Below are 17047 nucleotides of genomic sequence, written 5' to 3'. Positions count from 1 at the left end.
CACTGATAGCAACGTGGCCCGTAAGCCCCAGGCCCTGCCAGACGGCCAGTAAATGTTCTTGAGTGCCCTCCACGTCTCAGTTACAGTAGTGAGAACACCCTTGAGCCCCCAGCCTAAAGGAGCTTCCGTGCTGGTTGGGAGGAAACAGACAAAAGCATCCCAACAAATAAATGTTTTAAGGCACCAGTAAGTGCACTAGAAAAAAAAAAAAATGGTGATCAGGGATGCTGCTTGGAGGAGACGGCATTTGCACTTAGACTGAAATGATGCAATGAGTTGCAATCGATATTGTCCAGATCTGGGGAAGACTGCTCCAAGCCAGAGAAACAACAAAAGTAAACATGTCCAAGAGATGAAGGAAGTCAGTGTGATTGGAGCAGAGGGAATGCCCAGTCCTGTCAGTTAGCCCTGATGTTTGCTAAATTGTTGTTGGTGGTGGTGATGGTTTCTTGTAAGCTTTTAAAACTTTTATTGCACTCACTGGAATTGCTTTTAAGTAAACCTTTGCATGGGATTGGACAGTGCCTGCTTAGCTGTACAGGGAGATTATGAAGAATTCTGTAGATTGAGGTGAACTGTATCATGGGCACAACCCGTTTTGAGGGAGATGTGTGGCACAGGTGGGGCGCACTTCTGCTCTAGGGACCATGCAGGTCGGAGCATGTGACCAGCGACCACCGGCAGATTAGCTGGGCGGGGTGGGAGCGCAATGTCACCATCAGCAGCTGACCCGCTCCCTAAACAATCTCGTGAACTCTCCTGCTTCCTCCTGTGTGCCGGCGAGGCCACCTTGGCTGCCTGCTCCCTGTGTCCATGAACACTTCAAAAGCAGTTTGTCACAAAAGGGAAAAGACCTCCCCTGTAAAACCTGCATCTGCGTCTGAACTCTTTCATCTCAGATGGGGGCTGCAGTCGGAGCTCTGGCCCCTAAACTGGAAACTGGAGAGTTGTGTACACTCCGAGCCCATCCTCTCCCGTCCATGCCTTTGCTGCCGCCACCCCCACCCTCCAGTTCCACCCCGCGGGTGGCCTTTCTCCCCAGTCCCCTCCCCTGGCAAGGCTGACTCAGCCTCTCCCCCAGGAAGACTTCTCTGACCTCTGCTGGGCTCGGCTCCTCTCTGTGCCTCAGCCAGTCCATGTGGCACCCTGCTTGTCATATTCTGGTCTGACTGTGGCCTCCAAGAGGCTGTGAGCCCCTTGTGGGCTGGGAGGTGGTCATGGTCATCAGGTACCCTCGACGACCTGCACATAGTAGGGCTCAATCCGTGTGCGGTAAACATGAGCAGCTGAGCGGGCTCTCTTCGTAAGGAGTGATTGTAACTCTTTGCTTGTTCTCATCAAAGGGACATCAGGGGTAGATTCATGCTGAACATGGACCACTATTTTTATTTCTTTGAATTTATTCAAATTCCTTACATGAGCAGCTCTCAGTTACTTTTAGAATTTTTTGTGGTGAAATGTACATAACCTAAAATTTACTATTTCAACCATTAATAAGTGTACAATTCAGTGACATTAAGTACATTCATATTGTTGTACAGCCATCACCACCATCCATCTTCAGAACTTTTTCCCAAATGGACATCCGTGCCCATTAAATAATAACTCCACCATTTTACTTTCTGTCTCTTTGAGTTTGGCTAGTCTGGGCACTTCATGTAAGTGGAATATAAGTATTTGCCCTTTGGTGTCTGGTTTATTTGATTTAGCAGAATGTCTCCAAGTTTCCTCTATGTTATAGCATGTGATAGAATTTCCTTCTTTTTAAAGCTGAATATTTCATGTATGTACCGTGTTTTATTTATTCATTCATCCACTGATGGACATTTAAGTTGTTTTCACCTTTTGGCTGTTGTGAATAATGCTGCTATGAACATGAGTGTTGTAAATACTGTTCAAGTCCCAGTTTTCAGCCCTTTTGGGTATCTGCCCCGAAGTGCGATTGCTGGATACTATGGTAAAATCACTTTTACAGTTCAGAAACATTTTTAGTAGCTCTGAAATGGTCATTTCAGTTCAAACCAAAGGTCGCTTTAAGATGGGAGGGGATGCAGAAACACAGGCTGAAATTTCAGACTTGCATTCTTGTGACCTGCCTGATGCTTGGTGACGTGAAATGTTTTGTTTTCAAGTGTGGTTTTAATTTTTTCTTACAGCATCAAGCTGCTAGCTGTGCAAGAACTACTTGACAGAGAGGCCCTGGAAAAGGTAAATATTTTGTTCTTCCTACCCCAGGTTCACACACTTAGAGCAGAGTGCCACGCACAGAGAAAATTCCACCCCCGTCACCAGAGACGGCACTTACTGCAAAGCTGGTCTGTTATTTTGTGTTCATAACAATCAGCGAACCGTGCAAAGTTTTATCCAAAACACCCCACGTTGCTCACAGGCCATTAACATTTGCAAACTCTCCCTTGCTGGGCTCCTTCAGAGCTGAGTGAGAACAGAGGCTGGCCCTCCTGTGGGCCGGGCTTGGAAGCAGGTTTTCTGTGCCTGGAAACACCCGACACTGGGTGCGACCCACACGCCAGATCCTGCGCTTCGCTCCATCTCTGCGCGTGTGTGTGTCCTCCTCTGGGCTTACGGATGATAGGACTGAGGCCCAGCGAGGTGAAGTAACGCGCCCAAGGAAAATTAACTAAGTGGCAGAGTCAGGATTTGAGCCTCCTGGTTTCATTTCCAAAACCAATGCTTTTTCCATTTAATAGGCAAGTTCATGACTTTGAGACCCTTCTGGGGCTACTTCTGAGGACTGGGAAACTCCCTCCCACCTCCAGCTGGTGACTCACTGTGCCCTGGAAGGAGGTATCCGGTGTGTCTCGGCTTTCTGCGTTCAGATCAAGCACGCAGCTGGGGGTCTTTTGCCAGTTGTGTGTTCAAGTTCTGGTGTGCAGGGTGGGATGGGCTCCGAAAAGCAGGCTGGGTAGGTGACAGGGAGGTCCAACTCCCCTCCTCCCCACGAGCCCCCCAGCTCATACCCTGCTGCTGGCTCAGGACTCCTGGCTGGGTCCTGAGCCAGCAGCAGGGTATGAGCTGGGGGGCTGGCTGGCTGGCTCAGGACTCCTGGCTGAGCTCAGGACTCCTCCTGGGTACGCAGCTGTGGGTGTTACTTAGAATCTCCAAGGTTGATGTAAAAGAAAATAGTTAGAGATAATGATATTACTTTATTTATAGAATTTTAAATGTTGGCATCGGTGGTCAGTCTATTGGTTGGCAGTAAAGCAAACAGTCTTTAAATTCAGCACCAAGCAGGGATGTGAGGGGAGGGAGGTATCTGAGCTCTGGCTCCGAATATAATGTCCCTTCAGCCTCATTTCCATCATGGGGGAGATGAAACCCTGGCCTCAAGGAGGTGACGTGACAACCCAATGAGTTAGCGCAGTGGAAGATCTTTCTAAATGCCAAAGCATTTGACTCATATTTATTTTTTTTTAAGATTTTTTTTATTGAGTTATAGTCATTTTACAATGTTGTGTCAAATTCCAGTGTAGAGCACAATTTTTCAGTTATACATGAACATACATATGTTCATTGTCACATTCTTTTTCGCTGTGAGCTACCACAAGATCTTGTATGTATTTTCGTGTGCTATACAGTATAATCTTGTTTATCTATTGTACATGTGCCTGTCAGTATCTACAAATTTCGAACTCCCAGTCTGTCGACTCATATTTCTTAATTACTCATATTCATTCTTAGTATGCACCCAGCCATTAAAACTAGATCCAGGAGTACATGAAGATTCTTTGTATGTTCTTGAAACTTTTAAAAAGTTACCCTTCCAAAAACAATCATCTTCTCAGTATTCCTTATGGGTATTTGTCTTTCTTACTCCTCAATTAAAAACAAAACTGAGACAAAGCATGGAGCCCATGTGCTAAGCAGTATCTGAATAATAAAAACACGGGCACCAAAAATATCCATTAAGTCTTTTTTTTTTAATTAAAGTATACTCAGTTACAATGTGTCAATTTCTGGTGTACAGCATGTTTCAGTCATACATATGCATGCATACATTTGTTTTCAGATTCTCCACTAAGTCTTTAGAGTTGTGTTAATACCGATGTGGAGATCTGTAGTATAGTGGGGGGTTCAGACAGCGTGGGCCCAGAGCCACCTCCGCCTTCCTAACTGCGTTATCTTGGTTTATTAACCCTCTCTGTGCTTTACATTCCCAGTCTGTAAAATGGGAATCGTTATAACCCGAAATTCACAGAGGTTTTGAGAGGGTTAAGTAGACAGTTGTTGTAAGGGGCTTAACGCCGTGCTTGGCACTCAGTGATCCCCCAAAGTTAGCTGTTGCCCGTGTTACTTCCCCTTCCTCCTCCTCCTCCTCCTCCCTCTTTCTCACCAAGTCTGATAATGGTTTTGTACCGTGCCCCTATCTCCACACATCACCAGTGGAAAGATTTAAGACAGTTTAAAGAGTCACAGGGACCAGTTAGGGGCCAAGTTCACTCAGTTTCCTTCTTTCATTTGTGCATTCATTCATTCATTCATTTATTCATTCCTACATACAAAGGCCTTTGTTAAGCTTCCGATGTGCCAGGCAAGTAGAAAACATTTCTAGACAAGCCCAGAAGCGACCAGTCAGCACGAGCATGGTAGCCAATTGCATTTTTTTAAATTGAATTATAGTCAGTTTACAGTGTTGGGTCGATTTCCGGTGTACAGCATGATTTTGAGTGACACGTGGTGTATTACCTAGCATGGTGCTATTTTTTGCGGCAAGATTGGTTCAGTTTATATATTGGAATAAGATATGTTCCCAAAAGAGTTCCAGATTTTCATCCACCTGGACAAGTTGAAGAACCACCAAGGAAATTTCTCAGTGAGCTATAGTGTGGTCTGCAGACCAGTAGCATCGTAAGCTTGTGAGAAATGCAGAATCTTATGTCCTACCCAGGCTGCCTGATTCAGGTGCCTTCTAACAGGATCCCAGGCGATTTGTGCACATCAAAGTCCAAGAAGTTCTCCTGAAGAGTATCATTTATTATCGTTGTCACTGCTATTGACTAATCCGTCTTCCTAGAGAACCTGTGTGGGGTCAGCTCTTTGCTTTTGTTGGTCATCAAGCTTCTTTTTCCACACCAAAAGAGAAGTAAAAACCGTAAGTCTCCTTGTAGTTACCCAGTTTTTATCTTTAGTGTGCCTGCTTCTCCCTTTCATTAAGAAAATAGTCTTGTTTAATAGGTAGAGCCAGCAAGAATGACCTCAGTTAGACACACACCCTGCAAACCTCAAACCTCTTTGTCTTTGCAGCTGGGCTTCAAATGGTAACATGCTTTTGGGTTTTGCAATTACTGAGCTCCTGACATCCCACCGTGCTGGGATCACTTCCAGACAGTCCCAACAGCAGAGACCTGCACATGTCTCTCTCTTGGAAGATGGAAGCCATTCTCCAGGGGTCATTTCCCTCATAGCTACTTGTAGGTTAAATCTGACAGTAAAATATTTAAATTATTTAAAACAATGTAAAAGGTTAAAAACCAGCAGCAGTGTTTTGGAGTCTTCTGGACAATAAGACTCTTACCTGCTTTTTCTCCCTAATATTAGGCACCGTCATGATCTTGGCATTTTAGCTTAAAATTACCAGCCATTTGCCTGACTTGGACTTTCCCTGGTTTTAGGTAGGGAGCCTGTCCATTTTTGGAAGTGCCAGGGCTTTCCCGGTTTCTGCAGCTCACAGAGCAGCTGTGGGGAGGCTCTGCTGCAGGAGGTCCCCTCCCAGCCTCGCCTGTGTTTGGCCGTTGGACCTGGCAGAGGGCCTTGCTTGGGGGCCCAGACCCCTTGTCTTAATCCATAAAATTGCATTCTATTCTTTCTATGGTTCCTTCCTCCAGAAGTCGTGTGTTCACAGTTGATCCTTGATCACATTGTGAAGAGGAGAAAATTCTCCCTTTCACTCTCTGTTTTCTAATATCTTCTCTGCTTCCTTGTTCCTGAAACAAGGATCCTTGCTGGTTTCTAGGCTTCCGTGTTTCATCTGCCCCACTCACCATCCCTCAAAGCGCACTTTCTGGGGAGAGGCCAGTGCTGAACACCTGCCCAGTGACCCCCATACATAGATCAGTAGGTTTCCAGTTCTCGCCTCTTCAATCGTTCTTTGTATTAATTCAGGTGCAGTCGATTGGGATGGAGGCTGGGGACACCTGGAAGGTCAGGCCTCTGAAATTTTCTTCCCCACTAACACGACATAAAGCCATTTCCCAGACAAGTGACAGTGATTTGTCATTTAAAAAAAAATAAATTCTAAACCAGACGGTTAATAATCTCTTCTGGTTTTAAAAAACTGCTAGAATCCTGAGAAGATAACTGAATATGCATAAATGTCAGTACATGTACATTTCTTTGAAAAAGTGTTTTGGATTTGATGTGCTTTTTTTTTTTTTTTCTGTCAAACATCCATTAGGTGTGGAGAGCAGGGACTTGCTCTGAGACAGATGCCCACCATCCCACTCTCTGTGTTTTCTGTGCTTTAAGAGCGGGATGCTTTTGTTTTTCTGAACTTAAGTCATACAGACTTGTTTCCCAGGCTTTATAAACAGGCCCATCTAATGCCTTTAAATGAGGCATTGCATGAAAGGAAATAAAAATATTGGTACAGCTTGATTTAGTAAGATCATTTTTCAATGACCCTTTCAAATAGCTTCCTGCAAAAAGCTGCAAACAATAGATTGGCCGTTCCCTCCAGCTGGAGGTCACCCTCTCCGTGAAAGGGCCAGAGGGCAGAGCCCTGGCTGACTCAACCAGAGGCCCAAGCCTGCGGGCTGGAGGCTCAGGACCCCCACCTCGTGGCCACTGCCTGTCCTACCCCCACCCCCACCCCGACCTTGTTGGCCACATTGTCTAAGACAAAACACTGGCCAGACTTCCTGCCTGCTGCTGCTAGATATTGTCCCTGGAATTTCAGCTCTGAAGTCCCACTCTTAGTCCAGCTTTCCTACAGGTGGAGCAGATGATCTCTAAGACCTCTTGGTGCTTTCCATGTGAGATAAAGCATATACATTTCACCAGCAAACCTGAGTCTAGAAACATTGAACTTGATGTTTGCACATGGTGGCTAATCAGGGACTCTCCCAGCTGAACCCTGGTGGTGAGTGGCATTGGAATTGAAGTTAGCAGCTTCCTGAGGATTTTCAGAAGGGAATAGGAGGTAGATAATTGTCACAGAGAAGTGTATGAATAACTTAAGGATGACAAGTGCTTGTGTTTGTAATTGGTGATGGTGTTTTCTGAACATACACACATGTGCGTACAGAAGCTCTAGCTTTGTTATTACATAGCTTTGAAGTGTTTTTCACTGTGATTTGGACTTCCTGATAATTTAGTTTGTGCAACAGTTGGGTGCTTATGCTGTGCCTAAATTGCATTACATACCGAGGGAGATAAAGTTATAAAAATACATTTTGGTGGGGAGGGTCTAGCTTAGTGGTAGAGTTCATGCTTCATATGTACAAGGTCTTGGGTTGAATCCTCAGTATCTCCCGTTAAATTAATAATAATAACCTTAGTAACAAATAAATAAACTTAGTTATCCCCCCCAAAACAAAAAACTCCCCCAAACCAGAAGTATATATATTTGAATGGCACATATAAAATCCCAGAGTGTCAGAGCTGAGGGAGAGATTTTAAGCCATTGAATCCAACTCTATCTTCTGTCAGTTTACAGACAGGACACAGAGGTCAGAGGTGTTGAAGGGTCCTCCTCGCCCAGGGCCCATAGCAGTTGTGTTGGGAGAAGCAAGACCAGCCCCGGTGGACTCGGCTCCATTCCACAGCCCGCTTCAGTATGCCTGCTGCCTGTCTCCCACGGTTTCATTTAACCTGGGCGTCAGCTCTAGCAGACCTTGGGGACGCTTCTAACTGCATATTCCAGGGGTGGGAGCAGATCCAGAGGGCTGGTCCATGGCCCAGGTGATGGAGAACTTAAATCCAGGCCTTCTCATCCTTGTAGCGAAACAGACATGGGTGTGTCTGTCTCTACAGGCACCCCTGGGTCCAGCAGGAGAATCAGAGGCCGTGGGCTGGGGACTGGGGGCTGGAGGAGGAGACAGTCGGAGGTTCAGGGCTCAGGATGCGGACACTTTCAGGGGAGCGTCTGAGAGGAGAGGAACTCACAGTGGTGTGAGGGCTGCAGGGGATCAGGGCCTGTGAGGGAGGGCGGTGACGAACACGCTGGAGGGCAGGGAAGCAGAGGACCCCACCATCAGAGGCTCAGTGTCAGAATGAATTGCTTCAAGAATCTTAGCATAAAATATACTTCAAAATGCCCTTTTACAAAACAGTACTCTGTTCATTTAAAAATATCAGAATGAGATTCTTCAGCTCCTTGGGGTTGTTTTTTCTCCAAAGCTTAGTCCTTCATATAGTCCGAGCTTAATCTGAATGCCCTCTTGGGTGGTCAGTTTCATGTATCTGTTAGATTTTTTTTTTTAAGTGGGTTGAGCCAGATCAGTGTCTAATCCTGATTAAACTCATTGTGTTCCTGTTCCCGGCTCAGCCCCTTCCAGCAGGAGGCAGCTTGCTACCTTCCTTGAACGGTGATTAAGCAGAAACAGGGGCCCCTGTGGAGTCCAGGCTCCCCAACCACCCTGGGTCGCTGTGTGGAGTCTGGCTCAGGCCCGCAGGGGCTGCCACAGCCCACCGCTCACCAGCTCTGCTTTACAAACTGTACAGTTGGGCCTTGCCCCCATGTGGAAAGGGCACTGCTGGGGTACCCCCAAGAGCACCTCAGCTGCCAGAAGATGGAGCATCTGGTGAATTATGGGCCGGGCAATAGGGTTCATTAAAAAAAAAAAAGGGAAGAAGTTGCATTTTCTCCTATTCTTTCAAAACCGTCACAAGATACCATATATATTTCAGATCTCCCACTACGTTTCTCTTACTATGAAAAGCTTTTATTTGAAGGGAGCAAAAAGTAGAGTCCCAGAATAGGACTTCTTTTTTTTTTTTTTTTTTTTTTGGTTTTCAAGTCCTCTATTGGAGGTTTCCTTTTTTCTTTTTTATTGAAGTATAGTTGATGTACAATGTTGTGTCAGCTTCTGGTGCACAGCATAGTGATTCAGTTATGCATAGATATATATTCTTTTTCATTATAGGTTATTACAAGATAATGAACGTAGTTCCCTGTGCTGTACAGTAGGACCTTGTTGTTTATCTACCAAACATAGGACCTTTTAATTCTCTTTAGCTTTATTAGCTATCAAAGATAAGCAAATTAAACAATGAGGGATCATTTTAAATGTACAATTACATTGGCAAAGGTTTCTAAACAATGATATATGATGTTGAAGTTGTGATAATAATACTGTGTCCCCATTCATTGGTGGGGAGGGTCAGGAGGGGGTACTGTCCTTTTGTAAGCTCTGGGGTGGCGTATTTCATTAGCCTTTGAGATGCCCCTACCCTCTGACCAAGGTGGATTCCTGGGGGTGTATCTTAGGGAAGAGATCCAAAAAAATGTGAAAAAAAAACATTTTACAGCATGCTTTATAATTATGAACCATTGCAGGCAATGCACTGCTCAGTAGGAAGGGTGAGTTTCAACAGTCTATGGTGGGTCTGCCCCGTGGACTGGTGTGTGGCCATTCAAAATGATAATCATTAAGCCTTGTAGAAATTTGATATAACCGGCACAAGAAATAGGGTAAGCAGTTGTACCTGCTAGAATTACAGCTATGTAAAAAATATACGTATTCATTCTTTGAACCAGTGTTTATTGAGTACTTGTGTCAGGCCTCGTGCTCGGCTGGGAACCACACAGATCTGTGACCAAGACGTTTCTCTTTCCTACCCTCATGCAGCTCGTAGAATTGGTGAGGTAAACATTAGCAATTACATAAATGCTCATTTAAGTACAGTAGTCATAAGCACAGCCCAAGAAAACACCAAAACAAAGTCAGGTCATGGAGGTAGACCAGTGTTTTCCATTTTTCACACCTTTCTTTCTAGCATCATTTTCTTCCCTGGTAACTTCAGACATATTTAGGTCTCCTGGAATCTGAAATGCGTTGCTACTTGTCCTACTTTCTTTCCTCTTTGCTGCTGTCCTATTTCTCTTCGTTCATGTACTCCTAGTTTTCTTGAATGTAAATTCTCACCCTCCACACCCAGCCTTCATCTCCTCTCAGCTCTCCTTAACCCTGAGGAGCCTAGCCCCTGTCCCAGTTAATCTAATAAATCACAGCTTACCCTAGCCAACTTCTAACCCAAAGGTTTTTTGTTGAAAACATTTTTTGCTTTCTATTAAAAAGTATTATGAAATAATTTTACATAGAACTTAACATTTTTATATGCAGTGATCATTTAGGGGCAATTTCTTTATACCCATTTCTGTTTTTATGATTCATACATAATGATTTAATGTTAAAATTTTTTTTTTTAATTTTGAAGCCATTCAAATATAATGGTGTGAATTTAGGAGCGGGAAATGGAAAGAAATCGTTTCTAGAGCTTGTCTTATTTGAGGAGAGCTGCACTGCTTGGGGAGTCTGCATCAACTGCTGTCTGCGCCCTGTGATGGTTGTCCCTGGGGACACTCCCCTGATGGTTCCATTACTTTGTCTTCATACTCTAAAAGCTTCATTACTTCTTAGTCTCCTAATTGATTCTGGGTTTATAGAAGAAAAGAAGAGAAATCTTATCATAAGCCATATAGATCGCAAACTCAGGCAGAGGCCAAAGCAAGGCCGACGTCAAGGGCAGAAAGATCGTTTCATTCAGGCTTCAAAGTCAAGGGGACCTTGAAAAGCCTTGCCGTACTTTGCTAAGAATCACTTTATCATCAACTGGAGAGTTTGCTGGCCTCTTCTGGTGGCTCATAAGTGATAGGCTGGTTTTGTGAACTTGGCTGGCCCATGATTTAAGCATAAAATGTGTTTATGTTGATACTTTTCTTGTGCTGACTCTCGCCTTGAGACCCTCCTCTTCCCTCTTCGAGAGGGCATCTGGAGGTTCCAGTTCTTAGTCATGCCAGGATAGCTTCTATCAGAAAAACCTTCCCTCAAATAACAATTATAAATTCTGGATAAAGTGCAAACAACTATTTGAAGGTACTTAAGAGCAACCAAAAACTGGAGAGACATCAAACCTCAAAAGAAGGGAGCAGCACTGGGTGAGTTCCGCGTCTACATGGCCTTTACCTGATGGCATTCTGCAGTCCGTGTGGGCAGCTAGGGCTCAGGCAGGTGTAGAGGATATCATGAGCCTTTTCTCTCTTTTTTCTTGGTAAGTCTAGCTAACGGTTTCTCATTGTTGTTGTTGTTGTTGTTGTTGAGCTTTTCAAAGAACTTTGGCTTCATTTATTTCCTCGACTGTTTTCTATTCTCTATTTCATTCATTTCTGCTCATATTTTTATTATTTGTCCTCCTTGGTTTTTGGGTTTTAGGTCTCCTTGCTTTTTCCAGGGTCTTAAACTGGAAGTTTAGGTTACTGCTTTGAGATCTTTTTTACTTTACTAATATAAGCATATAAATTTCCCTCTAAACACTGCTTTCGATGACTCCTGTAAGTGTTGGTATGTTGCGTCTTCACTTTCTTTCATCTCAAAGTGTTTTTAGATTTCCCTTATGATTCCTTCTTTGACCCATTGGTTATTTGAAAGTGTGTTGTTTAATTTCCACTTATTTGTGAATTTCCCCCCAATTTTTCTGTTACTGATTTCTAATTTCACTCCATTCTGTTGTCATCAGAGAATTATATTTATTGTGACTTCAGTCCTTTTAAATATACTGAGGTTGGTTTAAGGCCTACCGTATGGTCTATTCTGGAGAATGTTCCATGCAACTTGAGAAGAATGTGTACTCTGCTGTTGTTGGGCTCAGTGTTTAATAAATGTCTGTAAGTCTATTTGGTTTATATTATTGTTTAAGTCTTTCATTTGCTGTTAATCCGTTTTGTTCTATCTATTATTGAAAATGGGGTACTGAATTCTCCAACTATTGTTGAATTATCTGTTCCTTCCTTCACTTCTGGCAATTTTTGTATTATGTACTTGGGGGCTCTGTTGTTAGCTGTATATATATTATACTGGTTATGTCTTTCTGATTAAGTGATCCTTTTATTATTATAAAATGTCTCTCATCATCTCTAGTAATAGTTTTTGTTTTAAAGACTATTTTTCTGATATTAGTATAGCCATTCCAACTTCCTTATGATTGCTGTTTGCATGACATAACCTTTTCAATCTTTTACTTTTTACATGTATTTTTGAAACTTAACAGCATCTCCTATACACAGCTTATAGTTGGATATTGTTTTTTACCCAGTTTGACAGTCTCTGCCTTTTGATTGGGTTGTTTAATCTATTCACATTTAATGTTATTATTAATATGGTTGAGTTTATATCTTCCATTTTACTTTTTGTTTTGTTTACTGTATCTTATGTCTGTTTCATTCCTTTTTTTTCTTTCACTGCTCTCTTTTGCATTAAGTGAATATTTTTTAATGTATCATTTAAATTTCCTGAATGATTTTTTTCACTATGCTTTTTGAGTTATATTATCAGTGGTTGCTCTAGTTTATCATGTACATCTTAATTTATCAGATTTATACTAACTTAATTCCAATGAGATGTAGAAACATTACTTTTATGTCGCTCTATTCCCTCTTCCCCCTTTTTGTGCTATCGTTACACATATTACATCTAACTATGCTGCAGACCCAACTATATATTCTTATGATCATTATTTTATGTACTTTTATGTCTTTTAAAGATGAGAGAAGAAAGGAGAACAAGTACATATTTATAGTTAGCTGCATTAACCTTCTTATTTACCATTTCTGATTTTCATGTGTTCCTGTGGATTATTCAACTTACTATTTAGCATCATTTTCTTATTTCAGCTCATCTTTACTCCTACCCAGCTCCTTTGTGCTAGCCAAATACATAACATTTCTCTATGTTATAGGCTCCACAATACAACTATGTATACATGTATTCATATTCATATAATATGAATAAATGAGAAAATTTCATTTTTACTGTTCTTTATAATAACATAATTACCTTTACTGGTTCTCTTCATTTTTTTCCTGAGGATTTCTTGAGGATTTGAGTTGGTCTAAGGTCACTTGCTTTCAGCCTGAAGAACTTTCTTTGTATTTCTTATAAGGGAGGTCTGTTAGGAACAAATTCTCTTAGATTTTGTTTTTGTTTTTGTTCTTGTTTTTGTCTAAGAATGTATTTCATCTTCATTTTGGAAACAAAGTTTTTCTGGATGTAAGATTCTTCATTGATAGCACTTTGAATATGTCAGTCCACTACCTTTTGTACTTCTTTGTTTCTGATCAAAATTCAGTTGTTAATCTTATTAGGAACAAGTGAATTTTGAAAGCTGGCTATATTCCTGGGCACCGTGCATGCTGAAGGGATATTTTATTTGGGGGGTTTCTGAGAAGTGGCTCATACTCATTCCCAAAGCTAGTTCAACTTTAGTGAGTCTCGTTTGTTTGAGGAGACTTCTAAGGCATTATCTACATAAAATCCAATTAAACATTTCACTTGGTTTTGGCAAAGAGAAATGAAAAAGAAAGGGCATTATGATATTCTGGTCAGACCAAAGACTTTATAATAAGGAATATCTGAGTTTGCTTCTCAAATTACAGGTTATGAAATCAACTGAGTAAATTACAACCAGCATTTGTTTCATTATATATGTATGTGGATGGAGGCATGGATGGATAGATGGACAGATGGGTAGATGGATAGGTGGACACTTGCATACATACATGCATATATACATTGTTGGCAAGTAGACAAATAGAATATACCAGATTGCCATATAAAAGTTTATTTATTGCTATGAGTCATGGTCAAAAATGTTTGGAAACACCCTAGACCATTTCTTGGCTTGAAAGAAGGGAAGACGGCCTGCTCTGGGAATTTTTCCAGCACTGGAAGGGCTCTGCTTACCTTGGGTGTATCCTAAGCACTTTCCCCTCCTGCCTTGTTAATCTCTTAACTCTTTTTTGCTTTTCAAATAGTAAGAAAATGTGCCCAGCCCACTACATTCCCCTCAAAATTGTTGCATGTAGCCACCACCTCATAGCAACCCTCACACAGCATGATGACAGGAGTTTTATGCAATTTCCTGTTTCATTTGGTCCTCCCTCAAATGCTTCTCTTATCAGGAAATGCTAACAATGAGTTGGTACTGAAAGAACTTTCAATTCCCTGTTTTAGAGAATTCTGAGACTTTTTGTGAATGATTCATTGATTCATTTCTTGAGAGCATGCCTTTGTATTCAGCAAAGTTCGGGCTAGCTTATAATTTTAAATGAAACGGAAGGGCAGGCAGGTGAAACTATTTGGCTCAGTTGGTAAAAACATTTATGTGGGATGTTCTCAGCAGGTAAAATTATCCTGATTGAGTTGGTCATTAAGGCTTGCTTTGCCAGAATTAATTCAGTGGAGAGAGCTATTAAATTGTTAACTACCCACTTAGAATGAGTAATTCCTACAGCTGATAAAATATTTTTCATTAACCTTTGGGAGGCATTGAAATGGTGAGTTTGGGCCTTAACAAGACTCCAGACTTCTGGGAAAGCATCCAACCCACTTTTAGAGATTTAGATTTTTAGACACTTAGAGATCTATCTTTGTAGAAATTCAGAGCAGTACACGGACACCCCTTATGAGCATAATCCAGGACCTCTTTCTAGATGCTAGACTTGGTTTCCCCACCAAACTCTGTGCTGCCACCCCTGTTTCTTCCCTTGCCCAAGCCTGTCCCCCCAGCCCTTGTCCATGAAATGCAGGCTCATTTTCCCATGCAGAATTAATTAGGTTAGAAGGAGACAGCCAGGGAAAGCAGAGCAGCTCCCCATATATGAGTTACTCTAAAATTACCTGCCTTCCTAGTTAGCTGTTAGTGGCTTCCTACAAAGTGGGCAGTCAAGAGATTTAGGTGGCTTTATAAAAATCACTGTTGGGTCACAGAGCATTTTCCTGATGTGTCCGGCTCCAGGGATCTGGAGGGATCACAAGTGCCCAGAATTAAAACAAGATCGCCAGCATTTACCAGCCAGAGGCTGAGCCTGAAAGGGAAGGTGACAAGTTCTGGATTTTTGCCTGAATTCCCAACCTTTGCACCCGCTCCATGGTTGAGTGGGGATCAGGGGCACTGAAGCCTTTCCCAGCTTGATTGTGAAATTGTGAGACTGTAGTTTTGCACCATTGCTAATCTTCTCCATCAGGCACGCTTTGTCCCCGCCATGTCTCCATCTGGCTGAAACCTCTAGTCAGAGAAGAAATGGCTGCGTATCGATTGTTAATTTTGTTTCTCCTCACCCAGACATCCTTGTTATGCACTTAGTTTGCTTGGCTATATTTGTGAACAGGAGGGGAAGAGTGAGAAGTATTCTTAGGCTTCATTTCAGGATGTGGCAGTGGCATTTTTGTATGTTGTTTTTGGTGCTTAATTTATTTAGTAACTGCATTTAATCAGCTTTTATTTATGAGAAAGAATAAAGCGAGCACACGTGCGTGTGCGTGTGCGTGTGCGTGCACTCACGTCTTCTGCATGGAAAAGGTTCAAGTCAATTAGTATTTATACGGTGGCTTTCTAGAAAAGTGAAATTTCTAGAAAATTTGAAAGCAGGGAGAAAAATTAAAACATGTAAAATTACTGTTTGGTCTCCGTAATTTTGTTTCAGTCCTTTTTTTATATGGTTACCAGAGTAACCCCTCCTAAAATGCAAGTTGGAGCCTATTAGCTTCCCTCCTTGGAGTTGCTTCAGCTGGAAGCCAAGTGGTATAATGGGGTTATGGATGTGGATCTGGGTCCTGGCTCAGCCGTTTGCCCTATGGGTGATCTTAACGCCTCCAACCCTACATTTCTCATTTCTTGAGCAAGGATGATGCCTCCCTCTAGAACCATAGTGTGGGTCACACCGTGTAACATGTGTGAAGAGCCAGCCGTGGTGCTTGGCACGTGGTGAGGATTCTAGTGAAGAGCATGCCGTGGTCACGCCGTGGTCACGGCTCATCAATGTGGAGTCATCGTGCCTGCAGGACACTGTCATGGCGTCCACGTGGCCCTGGCCTGGTGTGCAACTTGATCTTTGTGACATTCCTCTCTGTCCTGTTTGCTTTCACTGCACTCACTCCCAGTAACTTGGAAGAAGCCTGAGAAGCCTGTGAAACTAACATCAGGCAGTTTGGCTATTTATAATTGCTTCTGGCCAAAAATGTGATGGGGAGGGAGATTGACTGAAAGATACTTTGGGGATTTGGCTTTCCATGTCTCCTGTTAGCACAGAAAATTGAGAACCAGTGAGTCTTAGGACATTCTCCAAAATGAAAATGCTGTTTCATGAACTGCCACCTGTGGTTCTTACTGCCGTAAACTGGGAGTGAGAAATCACAGGTCTCTCAGAAAGAACAGTCAAATCTGTGTAGTTTGCCCTGAAATAAAATAGGAAATACACGGGCTTTAAAGCCTAGGATTTGGCATAATGCAAATCAAAATAAAGCAAATCATGAATCTGTAATCCTTTCACCCACAGCTTTGAAGTCTTTATTTATGGTTATTGCTGCTGAAGATGCTGCTTTATGGCTGATACAGGCAGGCTGCATCAACACCATTTAGAATAGCTGGAGGCCGACGATTTAGAAGAAAAAGGTCAACCAGAGCAATTTCCCTGAGGGTCCATAAATCCAAATTCTGTTGAATGTGACAGTTCCTAGATAACCCTGGGTTCTTCACAGAAACATGTGTGTGAAGTGCTGGAGCCTTGCTGTCCGGAGCGAGTCTAAGAATGAACTAGTCTTCAGTGTTTCTGGACCGAGAAAATACATCTCTGGGGTTTTAAAAAATATGTGGGTGTTCACGTGGGAAGGTAGAAATAAACTGCCAGCTTTGTTCTGCTCCTTCATTATTTCTTTGGATTTAAGTACCTGCATAATCGTTTCCCACCCTTCTGTGTTGGCTTCCTCTCTCCCCACCCCTGCCCTGGCTGTTGCTCTTGGGTAAAAGTGCTCTTATTAATCAGCTGGACTGTGGGATGATATGTCAGGGTTTAGAGACAGTCTTTCCTCTGTCT

The 17047-nt window shown here is 42.6% G+C and overlaps 1 protein-coding gene across 2 annotated transcripts in view; it reads left to right on the top strand.

Annotated features, from left to right (window-relative positions):
* EEPD1 (endonuclease/exonuclease/phosphatase family domain containing 1) overlaps positions 1-17047 on the top strand; it is a 100114-nt gene that overhangs the window by 62381 nt on the left and 20686 nt on the right. For both annotated transcript variants that reach the window (XM_010955396.3, XM_010955395.3), the window contains exon 3: positions 2157-2208. In XM_010955396.3, coding sequence (XP_010953698.1) covers positions 2157-2208 — 52 coding nt within the window. The remainder of the gene's footprint in view (positions 1-2156; positions 2209-17047) is intronic.

This window comes from Camelus bactrianus, chromosome 7, assembly GCF_048773025.1.
Source record: "Camelus bactrianus isolate YW-2024 breed Bactrian camel chromosome 7, ASM4877302v1, whole genome shotgun sequence".
NCBI lineage: Eukaryota > Metazoa > Chordata > Mammalia > Artiodactyla > Camelidae > Camelus > Camelus bactrianus.
The sequence above is the reverse complement of the archived record's forward strand: the minus strand, read 5'-3'. Positions and strand labels throughout refer to the sequence as shown.